Source organism: Gekko japonicus, unplaced genomic scaffold (assembly GCF_001447785.1).
Source record: "Gekko japonicus isolate JY-2015 unplaced genomic scaffold, Gekko_japonicus_V1.1 scaffold2622, whole genome shotgun sequence".
In the NCBI taxonomy this organism is placed as follows: Eukaryota; Metazoa; Chordata; class Lepidosauria; order Squamata; family Gekkonidae; genus Gekko; species Gekko japonicus.
This window is the reverse complement of record NW_015160916.1, coordinates 74,835-94,054: the sequence shown is the minus strand read 5'-3', so window position 1 is coordinate 94,054 and position 19,220 is coordinate 74,835. Positions and strand designations below refer to the sequence as shown.

General features: G+C 43.8%; 1 protein-coding gene across 1 annotated transcript in view; it reads left to right on the top strand.

The window, feature by feature from the left end:
* Positions 1 to 16,489, top strand: part of LOC107121563 (cytoplasmic polyadenylation element-binding protein 2-like) — an 81,061-nt gene extending 64,572 nt beyond the window's left edge. The window contains exons 9-12 of the mRNA XM_015424492.1: positions 207 to 325; positions 628 to 742; positions 3,011 to 3,192; positions 15,831 to 16,489. Of these exons, the coding sequence (XP_015279978.1) occupies positions 207 to 325; positions 628 to 742; positions 3,011 to 3,192; positions 15,831 to 16,058 (644 nt within the window). The 3' untranslated portion in view covers positions 16,059 to 16,489. The remainder of the gene's footprint in view (positions 1 to 206; positions 326 to 627; positions 743 to 3,010; positions 3,193 to 15,830) is intronic.
* The last annotated feature ends 2,731 nt before the right edge of the window (positions 16,490 to 19,220 follow it).

Sequence of the window (19,220 nt, the reverse complement as noted above, 5' to 3'; positions counted from 1 at the left end):
TTAATGATGGTCCGGTAAAAATGGGGGGGGGGGGGTTTTGCAGTGCAAAGTGAAACATGGGCAAGCCTGGCACTCTTTGAAAGCACTTTAGGTGTGACCAAGGGGCCCTTGGGATCCACGTTGTATAAATGCTTTTGAAAATAATTTGAAGGAAAACATTAACTGTATTTAAAATTCTCCCTCTCCTCCTCCTCTGTCCTTTCTAGGTTATGCATTCCTCCTTTTCCAAGAGGAGAGTTCTGTCCAGGCACTGATTGATGCCTGCATTGAAGAAGATGGAAAGCTCTATTTGTGTGTTTCTAGCCCCACCATCAAGGATAAGCCAGTAAGTAAATACAAGATGGCCTTCCAGCTGTAGCTGCCATCTGTCTGGTCTGAAGGCTGCTTCTAAGATGAGGAGGAGGGTGAAAAGGATCAGATGCTAGCAATAATTTAGGATCAAGCCACTGGGGATGTTTCAATCAATTATATAATGTTTTGCTCAATACCTTAAATATATAGGTTTACTAAGAGAACAACCAGAGACGTTAACAGGATTGTAGCTGTCTGGCAGTTTATGTAGACTGATGAAATCACAGTTCAAACAATACAGTTAGACTTCAGTAGCCATGGTCTTTGTTTCACTAGGTCCAAATCCGTCCCTGGAACTTAAGCGATAGTGACTTTGTAATGGATGGTTCGCAACCTCTGGACCCTCGGAAAACTATCTTTGTGGGTGGTGTCCCCAGGCCATTAAGAGCTGGTAAGTATAGAGATAGTGTTCTTAGTAACAGTTTCTAATGGGGGCAGAACAAAAAGTTTACAAGCAATTTTTTTGGCATGAAACAGAGGCCTTTGAGGGAGCCCTGCCCCAGGGCACCTGTTTGCATAGTTCTCATCATCACCCTTTTCCTGGTCCTGGTCGTGGCACTCATGCTTTGTTGTTGCTGGGCGTTGTTTCTTAGAAATCCAATTCTGCAGCCATGCAGTGTGTGATTAATGGTTAGAGTGTCGGACTAGTATCTGGTAGACCCAGGTTCAAATCCTCACCCAGGCTTGGAAGCTTGCTGGGTCACCATAGGCCAGTCACACACTTTGGGGAGGGGCAGTGGCTCAGTGGTAGAGCAAAAAGACTGGTGATGAGAAAGACCTCTACCTGAGACCCTGGAAAGTCGCTAGCAGTCTGAGTAGACAATTCTGATTGTGATGGATCACGGGTCTGATTCAGTATAAGGCAGCTTCATACATCCATATGTACAGGTGGATTCAGATTTGCACTATTCACTCCTAAGCTCTTTCTGCAGTAGTCATTATCACATTACTATTACTTATTATTTAAAAACTAATTCACACAGCAGGGCTCTGGAAGAGGCTGACGTGAACCTGGAATGCATATTGCCTGGTGCTGTTAACACGTAGGTAGCCTCATCTGTGTATTTATGGGTGTGTTACCAGCACCTGGTGATACACATTCCCATAGATGTTTATATCAGAGCATAGCGTAGGTTACCACAGAGAAAACAAGAGGCTTGTGTGCACAGACTGGATTTATGTTTGTGTACTCACATTACATTTAATACAAAACAGAAGTGTCTGCAAAAACTACATGCTAAATGTATTATGTGGAATTTTCGTGGGCCTTGTCAAGGGGAATCCTCATGGTCAGTGTTCCCTCGAAGCTGAGTCCGTGTGAGCCAGTTCACAGTTTTCTAGCCTCCGGCTTACACATTTTTGTCTCCGCTTAGGAAGGATGACTCCAGAGCAAACTGATTTATGCAGTAGCCAAATCGCTCACTCACAACTTTAATGCCAGCAGCTCTCAAAGTAGAATTTTTGCTCAAAGGACTCCACAGCTTAGAGGGAGCATTGTTTATGGTTGGCTTGGAATTAAGTGAAATTAGCTTTCTTCTGCATGTCACATTAAGGCTCCTTACTTGCAGCCTTTCTGTAGCATCAGCATTGTGCATAGCATGGCTCAGCTAAAGTATTAATTAACAAGTACATTTGAAGGGTTTAGCTGTCAAAAAAATATTATCTTATATTGATAGCTGCTGTAGAATAGCGCTGTGTGATTTCAGCAGAATCATACCCTGATTTCAGGACGGTTTCACTCATTTGCTAATCACTTTCGCATTTTTTTAAAGCATTCTGATGTCCTCTTTTCACTTAATGTAAATTACTTGTTACGGGACTTAAGAAGCTGGAATTAGAGCAGAAGGAATTCCAAGATATATAGCTGTATAATTTGTCCCCAAAATCGGTGCTTGTGAATGAACAGGAAACCTTTGATTACTCCTCTAATTCATAGACAGCAACAACCCTCTTAACTGGAAGGAGCTCAGCAGCAGCCCCTGGTGAATTGTGTCCCAAGGTTTTTTTTACCCTGGCTTAATGCATCAGTGGGCTGCGGTGGCTCAGTGGTTAAGGTGCTGAGCTGCAGACTGGAAGATCGGTAGTTCAGCAGTTTGAGACCCGAGTGCCGCGTGATGGAGTGAGCTCCCGTCTCTGGCCCCAACGCCTGCCAACCTAATAGTTCAAAAGCAAGAAATTGCAAGTAGATAAATAGGTACCACTTCAGTGGGAAGGTAACAGCATTCCGTGCACCTTGGCATCTAGTCATGCCATCCACATGACCACGGAAACGTCTTCGGACGGTGCTGGCTGTTTGGCTTGGAAACAGAGATGAGCACTGCCCCCAGAGTCGGATTCGACTGGCTTTCGAGCAAGGGAAACCTTTGCCTTTAATGCATCAGTAATACAGGCTGACTGATGCGTGTCTGGTACAGGGAAATCATCTTCCGGTGAAAATAACAAAAGTGTCCTCTTTTCTGGAGCTGGGAACCTGGTCCCTAATCTTATGCCTTGCTTTATTTGGAGAACAGAGCATAGGTTCTAATTTGTCAGTTCTCCATCATACAATATATTATGGCTTCTCAAACATTTTTCCTGTTGATTTTTTACATCACGTTAAAGCATTTCAGCTTAATTTAAAGCACTACTGTAATGAGTTTTCCCCCTCATTTCTTTGTAGTGGAGTTGGCCATGATAATGGACCGACTCTATGGTGGAGTTTGTTACGCAGGAATTGATACAGATCCTGAACTGAAATACCCAAAAGGTGCTGGGCGAGTTGCTTTCTCCAATCAGCAGAGCTACATTGCTGCCATTAGTGCTCGGTTTGTTCAACTTCAACATGGCGATATTGATAAACGAGTAAGTTGTATATTAAGCATTTCATTTCTCTGGATTAGAACAGGACAGTGTACTAAGATGCATCTTCGTGGAAGCTAACCCCACCTATAAACTGTGCCAGTTTGGTGTGAGAGCCAGTTTGGTGTAGTGGTTAAGTGCGCGGACTCTAATCTGGGAGAACCGGGTTTGATTCCCCACTCCTCCACTTGCACCTGGCTGGATGACCTTGGGCAAGCTGTAGTTCTGGCACAGCTGTTCTTGAAAAAGCCGTTTCTGTCAAGAGCTCTCTCAGCCTCGCCTACCTCCCAGGGTGTCTGTTGTGGGGAGGGGAAGGAAAAGGAGTTTGTAAGCCGCTCTGAGACACCTTTGGGTAGTGAAGGGCTGGGTATAAATCCAATCTCTTCTTCTTCTATAATGGACGTTATGCAGGCCACCCATCTTCCAATACAGTCGTCCTTATAGCTGTACCTGTTTTTGCTTCTCTGGTTTCCTTAGCACCCCCCCCCCCAATTAAAAGCACCTTAGGGAACTCTCTGGGTTGCAACCTGGGCTATAAATTAAATGATTTATACCAGCAAGCTGTAAGTGGGGAAAGTAGTCAGATACTACTTGTGTCTGGATTTGATTTGCATCAGGTATAAATCAGTAGCCTCAGTTGGTGGCAGACAAGCTTCTGTTTTGCCTCCTATTATTATATGCTGCTCCTTCATAAGATCTAGATTTGAGTCCGGTCGCACCTAAGAGACCAACAAGAGTTTCAGGGTGCCAGCTTTCAAGAGTCACAGCTCCCTTCATCAGACAGATAGACTCTCGAAAGGTTATACCCTGGACACGAATCTAACTATTTTACTGCAGACTAACACGGCTGTCCTCTGAAACCTTCACAAGACTTGTTCATGTTCAGTGAAAACACTTATTAACATGTCAAGGGAGGTTTGATTTTCAGCCTTCTGCTTATAGGTTCCCCCATCCTCCTCTCTGTGCATGCTCCTCTGTGCTGTATGCATGCACGTGCGCACACAAACACAGACTGCCTCAGTCACCATTGGTACCGTCAAAGGGAGAGGACAGGCAGCAACCGCTCCTGGGTGGAGGCACAGTGGGGGAAAGGCCTCAGCTCTTAGCAGCAGCCTCTGAGGATACTGTCTCCTGACCCTACATCTGTTGTCCACGTCCATCCAAGTAGCCGCTGTTCATGTGCATACCTGTACATGCCCAGTTAGGTCATTTGAAATGCAGAGCATCTCTTTGCAGAAGTAGAAGAAGAAGAGGAGGAGAAGGAGAGATTGGATTTATACCCCGCCCTTCACTTGGAGTCTCAGAGCAGCTGACAAACTCCTTTCCCTTCCCCTCCCCACAACAGACACCCTGTGAGGTGGGTGGGGCTGAGAGAACTCTGACACAAACTGCTCTTTTTCAAGGTCAGCTGTGCCAGAGCTTGTGACTGACCCAAGGACACATCAGAAGGTGCAAGTGGAGGAGAGGGGAATCAAACCCGGTTCTCCCAGATTCGAGTCCGCACACTTAACCACTGCACCAAACTGGCTCTCAGTAGTTAGAGATAGAAGTTGTAGCACTAGATTTGCTTGAGACAAATTAGTGGGTTGGATTCTATTTAAATTCTGTGCATGAAGCATTACTTCCCCAGCTCCCCCTCCCTGCTGCAGCCTGAAAATCCCTGTCCCATTGCTGCTGCTGTGGACACGGTTCCCTGAGGAGTAGCATAAGTGGGGGGGGGGTTGACAGGCTGCCACAGCAAGGGGGGGAATCCCCCCCCCTCATACATGCAGCTCTTCATGGGATCCTCTGGATTTTCTGGGACACTTGGTTTAAAGGGCTGGAGGCACCTTCACTGTAAAAAGAAAGCTACTTTTTAAAAACGTGTTGGCTTTTTATTTTGAGAGTCTGTTTTCTTCACACACTCTGTTAGCAGCTCAGCTGCCTCGGCCTCATACAGATTGCTCTTTGGATTCCTGCCATGTTTCCATTCTGGCAGTCAGACGTGTTGCTGAAGAAACAGTCTAGAAGGCAGGTGTCTCCGTGGCCGCCTGAGAATTCCCACTGATCCTTAACCTTTGGAAGGTGCGAGCAGGGCTGTACACAGGAAATAAGCCACGGGTTTACTTGCCGCTTCCTCCTTTCTGCTTCCATTTCAGTGCTGCCTGTACTTTCTTATGACTTCAGTATTGGCCAGCTGTGGTTATGTGCTGTCCTTTCAGTTCTAATTTGGAAGCCTGGTTTAAAGCAGGCCTTGATGAATTTTCTTGGCTCTAGAAGCCAGCCCTAAAATTTAGGAGTTAGACTCTTGTCAGTCTTCAGGGTTTCATATATTAATTACCATATTTTCTAATTATTGGTTGGTACCACAAAACCTAATCCTGACTTCTTCATAATTTCTTGTAATTTTGTTAAAGCCACAACAAGTGTTGCTTATTAATGTATAAGGATAGTCCCGATTGCTATTCCTATGACAAAAAGCTTTACTCTTAACCCTAGCCTAACTTCTCCCCTCTCTCTGACCATTCCATTATTGTTTTAATTTAATGGAATGTTGAAACCAGTGCAGAAGGCAACTGGTTAAGAAATGAATTAATCTACCAATACTGAGTGGTGTAAAGTTAACATGTAAACAGGCCAACAACAAGAACTTTGAGCACATATATTTTATACCATACAACAAAACATATTCTGATGCAAAATGGTCAATAAGCTTTGTACTTTTCATTGAGAGAGAATACAATAAAAACACTGCTTAAAAATAGTAGATGCCATAGTGAAATTTCTAGGTGCCATGGCGACCTAGCACCTGGGATTTGTCCTGGTTTAAAGTACGTTTTCAGTTCTGATTTGGAAGGATAGCACAGATCAAAGATGTCCTGTTTGGACATTATAGCAAACTGATTTGTACTAGAATGGAAATTGAGAAGGAATCTGTGTGTGATAGATGGAGGGTACACTAAGTATTGTTTGTAATCCTCCAAGCCACAGATTATTTGAACCAAGCAACTGTAGTATAGGTGTTAAAATTAAAGTAGCGAAAAGAAAAATGGCACACAGAAAATCAAAGCTGAAAAGATTAATAGGTGAATTTCATATTGTTAGAAGGGATTTTAATCTGATTATCCATATATAAAGCACATATAAATGGGATGTCTGAGTAGCCAATCAAGAAGTGGTATAGATATGTTATGAACATTTGTAGATAACTGAAAATACACAATTGTCTGTTGTTCTAACAAACAGGAAATACAGTTTACAAATTGTCATGCTCTGTTTGGGGGGGGAAACCTTATTTCATACTGCAGGTATATGAAGAGATTCTGCCCCCAAACCTGGGAAGACTTGCAGAAAAGGGGACGTGCCATTTATGAGATTTGTAGACACTTGAACATGCTCAGATAGTAATGGGTGTGCAGTCATGGAATGGTGGATCTTCGACGTGGTCTCTGTGCTTCACACCCATGGGATACAGTGCACATGCGCTGGATTGATCAGCATTGTAGCAAGCTCTTAACAGATTTTTGCGCCCAGACCTCGGGCATGCGTAGGAACCCCACCATGCATGCCCAGAGGGGTGGGTGCGAACATCCCGCCAGTTCCTTTCTTTCTGCCGCGCTGGAAGTACCTTCCTTTCGTCGGTCTGATCGGTAGCTTTTTTCTCCTCAGCTCTTCGGTTTTCACCTCAGTTTTTCTTTAACTTCTAACTTTGTTCTTTTGTTGTTTCTTCAAAAAAAAGAACTTTGTTTAGTTTCGGGGCAACCTTTTTCGTTTACCTCACTCTGGCCTTCGGGCTCCCCCCTTCCCCACCACCTTTTCTTCTCCGTTTTTACTTATTTTATGGAGAAGAAGTGGGGCTTTTTCAAGCGTTGCAGGGGCTGTGGCAGTAGGCTCACTCCACCTGATGGTCACACCCTCTGCATTTTTTGTCTTGGCAAGACGCACCGACCAGAGTCCTGTCGACACTGCACCAAGTTTTCCAGTCAGACTAGAAAAAACCGAGCAGCACAACTCCGAATAGCGTTACTAGAGTCAGCACTAAATCCCGCTTCAGTCATGGACTCTGAAGTCCCGGTAAGACCATCGACGGCTCCGGCTTCGAAGCCCTTATCCGACATCGTTCAGTCGACATTGAAGCGTTCGGCACTGACGGCGCAGTCTTCGGCATCGATGCCCGTGAAAAGGAAACAGAAGACGGGTAAAGAGCACAAGTCCGCCAAAAAGGGCTCCTCTAAGACCCTAAAGGTGGCGAAGTCTGGGAATGTAGTGGGTACTTCACCGGGTAATGCCCATAGCGTGCCCCCCGCTCCAACGGCAGTGTCGGCATCGGACGCTCTGGTCACTCCACCGATACCAACCATCCAGCTATTGGACTCTCCCATACACCAGCTAGATCATGATACGCTGGTTGATATGCGTCCTTTCTCCGACATCGATAATGTCGAGATCCTCAGTCGTCCCCCGGACACGGATCGCTCTCCCTCTGCTCAGTCTTCAACATCGACGGTCTCGGAGTGCCATGCCGATATCGATGCGGCTCGGCATTGACAGATCCCTAAAAGCACTCAACGTCATCCTCCCCGTCTGTTCGCCGAGGATTGGCCCTTTGATATCGATGATCGGGCTAATAGGGGCCGCACACAGAGACGAGATCCTACACTGTCTCCAAGATGCTCCCACTCCAGGAGTAGATCCCCACGAGTCTTCCTGCCCCCTATAAAATTGCAAGCATTTAAATTGATGATGAGATGGTACAATACTCCAAGCAAAATACATCATATTTCTCCCACTTATTCATGTCTTTGTTGGAGGAAATGTGGCGAACATGTTCCTTTTTACATTGTTGGTGGGATTGTCGTATAGTAAAAGAGTTTGGGGGGGAAATAATTATGTATATTAAGGATATAACGGGATATGAGATTGTAAGAACCCCAAAACTAATTCTATTAGATTTGTGGACAGACAAGATTCCCAAAGTACGACAAGAATTAATTTCCATCATGCTTTCAGTAGCCAAGACTTTGAAAGCATCTAGCTGGAAGGACACCAACCCTATATCCACTGAACAATGGTTCACAAAGTTATGGGACCTACTAACAATGGATAAAATATCGGACACTATAAAAAGAATAGAAGAACAAGGACCTACCACAAATTTATTAGCCAAATTGACACCGTTTTTGGATTATATCCACAATATGAGTTCATGGCCCCTGTGTCATATGCCTATTAAATATAAAGAAATACTTACCTGCTTGTAAAACTTACCTATTATTTTTTTAAAGAAAAAATTGCTTTCCTTTTTTATGAGCTATTTTAATTAACTCAATATGTATTTGAACATATGACAATGACCAACAAATAACAATATCTTGTATTGACCACCTAGTTTGTATTGTTATGGTTTATCGTTAATGGTTATAGTTTTTATTGTTCATTATGTGTTTACAATGTATAAAAATGGATAATAAAAATATTTTTAAAAAGGGGAAAAAAGAAACTGAGGCGCCACATAAACTTCCTGGAACTGCTTGCGATAGAGTTCGCGGTCACCACTTTCCTGCCCCTAGTCAAGGGGAAATGTGTCAGGGTCCTCACGGACAATATTACTGCCCTTAGTTATGTGAACAAAGGGGCACTGTCTCCCAACTCCTCTGCAACCTCGCCCTTCGGTTATGGGACTTCTGCATCGCCCACAACGTCTTTCTAGTCGCCACGCACATCCTGGGGCACATGAATGTACAGGCAGACCACCTGAGTCGAGCAGAACTCAGTCTCCACAAGTGGGAAATGAATCCAACGTGCCTTCTTCCACTCTTCCGAAGGTGGGGAGTTCCCCAAATAGATGCTTTTGCCACCAGAGCAAACAAAAAGTGCCCTCTGTTATGCACCCGAGGTGGCAGGGACCCACAGTCTCTAGGGGACAGTCTCCTCTTTCCGTGGTCCAGAGGATTTCTTTACCTCTTCCCTCCACTGCCTCTGCTTCTCAGGGTGGGCCGCAAAATCATCAGCGACAGAGCAGACTATGTCCTCATAGCCCCGTGGTGGCCGAGGCAACCATGATTCTCAACCATCCTCAATTTGTCAGTGGGGGTCTACCACCAGTTTCCTCCAGCACAAGACCTCCTGTTCCTAACAGAGTCCTCTCTCCTATACCATGACGTGCCACGAATGAAGTTGACAGCCTGGAGAGTAGCGTCAACGCCTTTTCCGCCCGCATAGCAAATGTCTTGCTAAACTCTAGAAAGTCCACTACGCGAAAGTCGCATCATTACAAGTGGCAAAAATTATGTTCCTCCTTGGGTGATGATGCCCCTCGAGCCACCTCTGCAGAGGTCTCGAGAAGGTTTTCGAATTCCTCATGTCTCTCGCTTACTCGGGACTTTCAGCCTACCATGTTCAAGTTGAGGGATGCACACTGTTCTCGCATCCAGTTTCTAAACGTTTTTTGAAGGGACTGTTGCACCTCTACCCTCCCATCAAAATTCCTGTCATCCCCTGGGACCTTCCCCTGGTCCTTCGCCAACTCACCAGGAAACCTTTTGAGCCACTCGCAACTTGCGACCTAAAATTCCTGTCGTGGAAAACGGCCTTTCTGGTTGCTGTCACTTCAGCAAGGTGAGTTGGAGAAATACTGGGTTTCAGACATGACACTCCTTACTTGTCTTTTTTGCCAGACGGTGTCTGCCTCGTACCTGACATCTCATTCCTGCCAAAGGTAGTGTTAGAATTCCACCTACAGGCAGAGGTCTTCCTTCCGGATTTCTTCCTGGCTCTGACATCCTCAGAGGAGAGGCTGTTACATACGTTGGATGCGAAGCGTGCGCTTCTGTTCTACTTAAATAGAACCCGTCCAACGAGACGTGACTGTCAACTGTTCATCTCCTATGCACCAGCAAGGCTAGGGATGCGCATCACGGCTCAGCGTTTATCAAAGTGGATTGTAGGTCTCATCCGCCTCTGCTACCTTATTGCCAAGCAGCCATTGCCTGGCCCTATCAGGGCTCATTCAACCAGAGCTGTTGCAGCCTCAACTGCCTTCCTCCAGGGAGTTCCCCTATTGGACATTTGCAGAGCCACTACGTGGGCCACGCCTAACACTTTCATAAGGCACTACGCCCTAGATGTCCGTAAGAACTCTTATACCAACATGGGACGTCACATCTTATCCTAGGCTTCGCAGTAAGGACCTGCCAGCACCCTCCTCCAGGTAGGCCACTGCTTGCTAATCTCCCATGGGTGTGAAGCACAGAGACCACATCGAAGATAAACAGGTTGCTTACCATTAACTGATGATCTTAGAGTGGTCATCTGTGCATTCACACCACCCGCCCTCCTTCCCCGCTGCTGTCAGCTTCTACATTTTTCATTTGCGGCGGTTCGAAGGAACTGGCGGGATGTCCATGCCCACCCCTCTGGGCATGCGTGGTGGGGTTCCTGCGCATGCCCAAGGTCTGGGCGCGAAAATCCGTTAAGAGCTTGCTACAATGCCGATCCATCCAGCGCATGCGCACTGTATCCCATGGGTGTGAATGCACAGATGACCACTCGAAGATCATCAGTTACAGGTAAGCAACCTGTTTTTCATCATCGTGGCTTCTGTGGGAATGCGCAATTGCAGGCCAGCCATGGACCGGAGCTTCCAAGCTTAAAAGAACTTTCCAGCGCTTAGGTGTGCTCACCCGCCTATCAGTCTTGCATCTTTCCTTTTCCACCCAAAAGGTCACGTGATGGATGCAGGGAGAGCACCCCTCTTTCAGTTCTCTTCTTGCCACCATGAGGAGAGGATGAGATTCAATAAGCTTCTTTTCTACGATGCTTTTTCAGTCAAATTGTTCCTGTGGAGTTCAGTAGGATGGCTTTCTTTAAAAAATGTGAAGAATGTGGGTCCAAAGATCATGGCTTTTATGCCTGGATGAAGACCATAACACAGCCTCATGCCCTGCCTGCCATTGGCATCGGAGACAGAAGAAAAATTGACCATGGCACGATCAGCATCAGAGCTGCTGTCAAAAAAATAAAAAAGTGAAACACACCCAACATGGCTCCCCCAACACCATTCACCCTCATCTCAGCATTGTCTGCTGTTGCCTCGGTGTTAAGGAACACCATCCCCTTGAGGCCAAAGCTCACTCTCGAGGTTGACAGAACTCTCCCAATCAGCATCAAACAGCCGACTCGACTTGAAGCCACCTCTCGGCTTCAGCAGACCGTCATTCAAGATCACCTCAGTGCCGTCCATCTCCAGTCCAGATTGGTGTCAAGGTCTCACCACATCCAAGGACACCATCACCATCAGGGTGCAACCCTCGTTCACCTAGGTCTTCGGATGATGAAGTATTTGAAGTCTCACCTCCCACTTCAGAGCAACCACACGGTCACAAACAGCCAGCATCCCAATCCTCTTCTACTTAATGGCCACCACAGCAAAACCTGTGCTTTCCATTTCCAATGATGCTTCCAAATCAGAGGGGGGCATTGGATCCTCAGAAACAGTGTGCTCTCTACTCATGGTATCCCCGGCAAATGGTTTCTAGAGGCAGGAGGAAGAAGAGTCAACAAGGCAAACAACATCTTGTGGCTGATACTGCCTCACACTTCCTGTCAGAATCTGAAGAGGGGATGGATGGAGCAAGGATCAGAAACGAATTCGGAAGACATCTTAAATGCCTTCACCCGATGAAGTGGTTGGGGAACTGTCAGCCCCATTTCCTACAAAGGATCTAAAGTTATATTCCAGACAACTTATTCACATGGTGAAGGCACTAGAACTTGAATATCTCTCCTCAGTGCTGCAACCCACAGACCTGATAATGAAGGTCCTCTACACCCTGGACTCTGGCCTGATCGCCCTGCCTTTGCTACAGGGCATTCAGGAAATTGCAGTGGATGTGTGGTCTGTGCCAGCTTCGACTCTGGCTTCTGCAGAGAAACTTGAAAATCTATATAAGGTCAGAGAGGATGGATGTGCCTACCTTTTTCAACATCCACAAGCTAACTCTCTGATCTGAAGTCCTACCACCAAGAGGCAGAATAGGAGCTCACTCTTCACCACTTGATAAAGAGGGTCACAGACTACACTATCTGAGTCGAAAGGTCTACTCCTCTGGGTCAATGGGCCTACAAGTTGCGAACTTTACTGCCATTATGGGCCGGTACCAAATGTTATTGGGAAGTCACATGGCAGAATATGTAAAATTGTTACCAGACGATTTAAAAAAGCACTCAGAAATGTGTTACTCTCAGAAGGGCAGAAATTGGAGAAGCAACAGTTGAACGGAATCAGGCATGTGGCTGACAGTCACAGCAGGGCCATGACCTCCAGCATTGTACTTAGGAGGCGTTCCTGGCTGAAATCTTCAACCCTTCCCCAGGATACCAGAGCAAAGATCAAGGACCTCCCATTTGAAGGTCGGGAGCTCTTCAGCACTTAGACTGATGATGTCTTAGATCGCATCTGCAAGAATAAAACAACAGCCAAATCTCTAGGAATTGCCTGAACTCCTGTAAGGGGCAATCCTCTCCTCAATATTATTTAACATCCTTTGCCATTTGCCGACAGCTGTGGGGCACTTCCCAGATGTTGTTGTCTGATCGCTCCCTTTAAATCTGCCCAACATTCGTGCCTGTGTCAGGTCTAATTGTGCGTATGATCGCAGCCTTTCACTGGACAACTTCTGTAAAGCAGCCACCTGGTTGACGCCCTCAACATTCATCAGACACTACTCTGTTGACGTAGATTCCGGGAACAAAGCTGCTGTGGGAGAAGCAGTGCTGCAGTTACTCTTCCGCTGATGGGCCCACATCTGCTTCCTTGGTAAGTGAACTTGCTACTCTCCCATGTGGGACTGCACAGAAGCCACAACAATGAAAACAGGGTTGCACTTACCTGTAACTGTTGTTCATCGAGTGCTCTTCTGTGCAGGGACACATCCATCCCTCCTTTCCCTGCTGGGGGCTGCTCTATGGAGTTCTGTAGCTCCTCACGGTGGTGAAGGGAGAACTGAGGGAGGAGTGTTCTCTCCACCTCCATCACATGACCCTCTGGGTGAGAAAGGAAAGATCTGAGACGGAGGGTAGGGGGAGCACTCCTAAGCTCTGGAAAGTTCTTTAAAACTTGGAAGCATTTCTCTGCAGCTGGCCTGCCATTTCCCAGTCCCCGCGTATGCCTGCACAGAAGACCACTCGGTGAACAACGGTTACAGGTAAGTGCAACCCCGTTTTCACATAGAGCTTCTCTGGTGCTCCCAGCAGTCCTTCCTCTGCCATGCAAAAATACGATGGTTTCTTTCCTTTTTTACAAGGATCTGTTTCTAGGAGTTCTCTTCCTGTGTTTTCATTTCCAGAAGCATGTTGAAATATGTTGAGTAAATCCACTTACATTACAAGAGTCCTTTTCGGCTTTATCTCTGATAGCCACTGACTTATTGTCTGGCTGGGACCAAAACCGTCTTTTTCCAGCTTGAGTTCCCCATCTATATGAGGGGATTAAGAGCAAGTCATGGGCTGAGTGGATCTTTCTGCCATAGGCTTGCTACTACGGCCTTAGGAAAACGGTTCCCTTTAATTTCTTTTAGGGGTTGAGAGAGGGGCTTGCAGCGGGGAGAAGGTCAAATGAGATGGGTGGAAAGTATTGGAGAGGAGCTTTAAGCACTGCCACCTCTGGTAGGCAACAATCATACAGAGTATGTCATTAAAGCTCATATTACCTTGCATTAAAAAAACATGAATAATTTTCCCCTGAGATATAATTTTGTACTGAACTTCTCCCCCCCACCCCTGCTATTCTCAAAACTAATCACCCAGTTACTGCATATCAGTCTGGGATGGCAAATTATTCTGTAACTCTTACGTTCATTTATTGGATGTTACATGAAAATGACTAGGTTTCTTTTACAAGTGCTAGTTTCTTGGAGATAGTTTCAGGTGGATCGCCATGTCGGTCTGCAATAGAGGAGTAAATTTTAGTAGCACCTTAAAAACCAATGAGATTTCCAGGGCATGTGCTCTCAAGGGTCAAAAGCTCTGTTGAAGGGAACTTTGATTCTCGAAAGCTTAATCCCTGGGAATCTTGTTGTTCTGTTTTCTTGGAGCAGAACTTCCTTCATCCCTGAGCAGAATGGGCCCCAGCAGCACCAAGAAATATGGAGATTCTGCAGCCAGGATTTAATATGTAAAGGTTTTGCAAAGTTATGTAAGTGGTTAAGGGGTGATATTTTACACAAAGTAGAGAATGCTTAATGATACAGAAAATACATTTGTTTTCTTGAGCTGTGACTGACCAGAGCATCAAAGAGCTTTTGTGTCCCTTTTCTTCTGCTGATTAACATTCTTCACATGACCACTCTTGAAAATACCACAACAAGAAAAAACACAACATTAAGTATTGCCAAAATATAAGAACTGTAGTCATGTGTATTATTAATTTCTATAGGAACTACTTTAAGACAGGCCCATAGCTACAGGGTGGCAAGGCTTACTGACTGACTGGCAAGGCCCCACGACTTCCCATCCAGCCCAGGGACCCTGAGCAGCAGCAGGTGTGGGGAAGGAGCCCGGTATCAATTAGCCAGTGCCCCCTAAGAAATTTAAATGCCCCCCAACTTTAAAAATCCTGGCTACGGGCCTGCTTTAAGATCAAACTGGAGAACCTTCAGAGTGTGCAAAATACATTTAAGAAGAAAGTAATCTCTGCTTTTCCAAAGCTGGTATGGCCTCTGTAGAGGCTAGCTTCTTCTTGAATATAGGACTGGTAGCCCATTTGTAGTACATATTTCTGGCCATTTGAACATGCAATGACGTTTAGAATTTGATTTGGAGAACAGAAGCATTTTTGATGCAGTAATAGTAGTCCCCCTTCTGAAAAAAGATAATTGAAATGGGGGACTTATCCAGAATTCTTGTCTGGATTTTTTGACTGCTGGACTTTTGAATTGTTAAGAAATTGATTTTTACTTGTAAAACCGTATATTATGCATTGTAGAATTTTTGAAGATTAATTCCCATATATTTGGCACCTTCTGAAGAGGTTCTCTAGTTTGATCTTAAAGTAATTCTTATAGAAATTAATAATGCACATGTCTATTCCTATATTTTGGTAATATTTTATTTAGTGTTGTTTCTGTCACAGTATTTTCTTGTTGCGATATTGTCTTGGACTGTAATCTGTCTTGCATTTATACTCTTGAAAATATGCAGGAGCCTGATTGTTCAGTCATTTATTGTTGGGGGTGGTGTGTGTAATAGCGAAGCTAATTTCTGAGACTGTTTTCCCTTTGTTGTTTGCCTCATGGTGCCTGGGGATCTTAACCCTCTTTGTTTAGCAGCCATAAAACTGTAAGCATAGCCTGTAAAGAAGGAAGACAATGCGCATCCTTTGATGGGGAACCCTTACTACTACATTCAGTCCCACCAAAAATGGTTTCTTTTAATATAATTGGCACACCAGTGGATAGATTGTGGGCAGATAATTGGTTCTGGGTCTGAAATGCAACGCGCTTTGCTCAGCCCACGTGGCCGTGAGTCACTCAGGACTACTGCCACCTACCTCACAGGGAATAAGCTTGTGGATCAACCCAGGGTTTTAATACAGTGTTTCCGTCATGGTTGGGAAGACACACATTTGAGGACAGTCAGAGATTCCATTTTCTTTGTTCAAACAGGTGGAGGTGAAGCCATACGTGCTGGATGACCAGATGTGTGACGAATGCCAGGGTGCAAGGTGCGGTGGGAAGTTTGCTCCGTTTTTCTGTGCCAATGTCACTTGCCTGCAGTATTACTGTGAGTTCTGCTGGGCGAACATCCATTCTCGGGCAGGACGTGAATTCCATAAGCCATTGGTTAAGGAAGGGGCTGACCGCCCCCGCCAGATCCACTTCCGCTGGAACTGAGCTAGATCCGTCAAGATCCCTGTCAGGAAAGAAGAATGCATGTGGCCTACTGTGTTTGACGAAAATGACATGCAGAAGAAATAAGTGCATTTTTCTGCTTCTTACCCCAACTCTCAATACATGCATCTTTTTCAGCAGCCAAAACACTACAAAGCCTCTTGTTTTTCACCAAAACCCTACATCTCAGGCTTACTGATTTTTGTGATATTTTCATGTTAAAATTAAAAAAAATGTTTTTTTGTATTTTTCGCCAACTTATTTTTATATGTAAATTTAAACCTAGATATGAGAATGTTTTTGCGTAGGGGCACAGAGTCTGCTGCTATATTTAGTGGGTGAAGCGTGCACTTATTTCTAAACATGGGTTTTTAAACTTCAAGATCTGCCCCAGTAATTTACCAAAGGTAGCAAAAATAGTAAAGATGGAATATGTCTGCTACAAAAAAAAGCTTATTTTTATTGTTGTTGCTATTTTCAGTGTATACATCAATTTAAAAAATAGGGTTGATTTTTTGCGCTCCATTTTGACTTGCAAGAAATAATACCTCAAGATAATCTGATTTATTAGCTATTTTTAAACATTTATAATCACAAGCTGTATTAGCTTTGCTGCTATCTAGGTGTTGTGTGTAATGCCACCTATTAATACGGGATTTCAAGATACACTGCATTACAGATTAAAATGCAGGCAGCACAATATGGCCAAAACTGCCATAGTTTTAGAATGTGAAAAATTGCATGTTTACTTACCTGTATATACCATATGCATGCACTAGATCTAACAAGATGCAAGTTATTGCAGTTTTTTTAAAGGCTCTGAAATCTAGGTAGCACGAGCAAATTGCGAAATTTGTTACAAAACAAGAGAGACGTGCATGCATGATTGTGACTCAGTTTTTTTTAATGTCCTACATGTGTACAATATGCAAATTAGTTTTAGATTAGAAAGTGCAGCCATTTTGTGACCTGGTTGGTAGTGGAATTCAATTTTTGCAGACTGGATATAATATTGTAATCCCTGTGCAATTTTGTGATGTGTGATTCTAATTAATGTGGAGTGGTATAGCATAGACACGTTTGAGTAAAAAACAAAAGTAGTTTTCAAACTTATTATTTCAGCCCCTTTAATCGTTCATGGTTAAAACTTCCTCTACAAAACCAAAGATGGCCAGCCCACTGCTAACCAGTCACCAAATGGGAAACTACTGAGAAGTGTGTGTAGAAATGTGTTCATAAAAGAAAGCCTGATGCTTTAGTAATAAAATCTAAATGAAGTCAAAATGGAGATGGTGTAATATACAGACAGCTAGTTGCATAAGCTAAAATTTACCTTTAAGACAACAGTGAAATCCGGTTTAAAGTTGTATGTGTGCTTGCTTGATCTTGAGTGCATTTGGTCTTCTATCCCATTGGGGTCACTGTTGCATGAAATGTTGTTAGTCGAGTGACAACCAAACATAGTATTTTTTATGTTGATGGAGATCTAGTAATGATATGGCCTGCAGATCTTTGAGAAGAAACAAAAACCACACATGTACTTTTCCGAGATTCTGAATGAGAACTGTTCATTAGCAGTGTTTTTGTCCATCTCCAAGCATTTTAATGCAACTAGCCCTCATGTTTCAGTGGAAGGAAAGAGCTGCTCTACAGTTTAAGCAAGCACCCAACAAAAGCAGAACTGAAAGTCTCTAACTCCTAGAGAGAAATATACTAGGGTTTTGCTCCTGGCAACCCCCTGGGGACAATCCTTCATGTAAGCAAAGTGTTACTCTTATATTGGTCATTTGCAGTGTGCTTTTTTGTACTGTACAATACGTGGTTCATGTCTAACTGCTGTTTTGTCGTGGTTGTGGTTCACGTTTTTAATGTTCTAAAGTTGATGCTGTTTTAAGAAGAGCTTTTTAACTGATTTGTTTGTCAATGTTCCCTATTTGTTACTTAACCATGACCTCCAGGTTTTTTGGGAGTATTCTTTTCTAACCCTTTAGAACCCTGCCAAACCTTGATCCATTTTTGACATTTGTTATGCACTATTTTTATATCTCTATGAGAGATTTTTTTCCAACAAGTCAGCTATTTTAAGGCACACCTTTTTTTGACTGATGACATCTCCTTTGCTATACCTCAATTTTTGGAATTTAGAAAGGGGGGGGGAAATCCGTAGTTTTGCAATGTTAATTATTTAGATATAATTTAATTCTGCAGATGTTTTTAACTTTATTTTCATATTTCTTGCCTGAAGTTTAAAATTGAAGAGCCTTTACATGTTTTGAATAATGAAAACAAATATGGAAAAACAGTTGAAATAATTGGAGATGTTGAAAAAATCCATTTCCCCTTCCATTACGCTATGAAAGCTAGAGAAACATGAGGATATCTCCTCTTTATTTTTGGTGTGGGTAAACATAACCAAAATATCAGACTTTGCTTGACACTTCATTTCTGGAGCTATTAAAGCAAATAGCTTCTGCAACCTATATCTTTCCTTTGTTCTTTCAAAGATTGTGCTCTTAGGGCACAATCCACCATGAAGGTCTTTGGTACCAGTGCCCTTTGAAACTTGTGGGAGCCGGGCAAGAACATAAATATTGTTCTTTGCTCCTGAGCGTGGAGCACTGGTGGTTGGGTGGATTGCGCTCTCTTTTTTTCTCCTAGTGGTTCCACAATGTTCGGTTAGGTTCTTTTTTTTACAAATCATATTTATTTTGCTATTTTTTGTAGGAGATTAATTTTATTGTATTTTTGTATTTTTAAAGCTTCTTTACTTTGTTCCCCCAAATGTGCATATTGCTGCCCAAACATGTATGACTGTGGAGGGGGGGGGGAGTACTTAAAAAGTCCACACTTTTTTTGTTAAGAAGGAAACATTTAGCATTTATATATTTGTGTATGGAAAACACTTGATATTTTATTCCCTGTTGCATCTGGCTGCACGAAGCCTCTCCTCAAAGATGCTACAAAACTTGAATATAACACATTTTGGAAGGCTGACTAACCTCGATTCTGTGTTGTGACGTGCAATACTGTTTCTAATGTTTGTATAAAAAGAATAACAGTGTAAACCTTTTTAAATGCAAATTTTATTTTTTTCATTGCATCTTTTGCAAATTTTATCCACAGTGTCATTTTTTACTGTCAGAAAAAGAAAACCCCTTTTGTCAT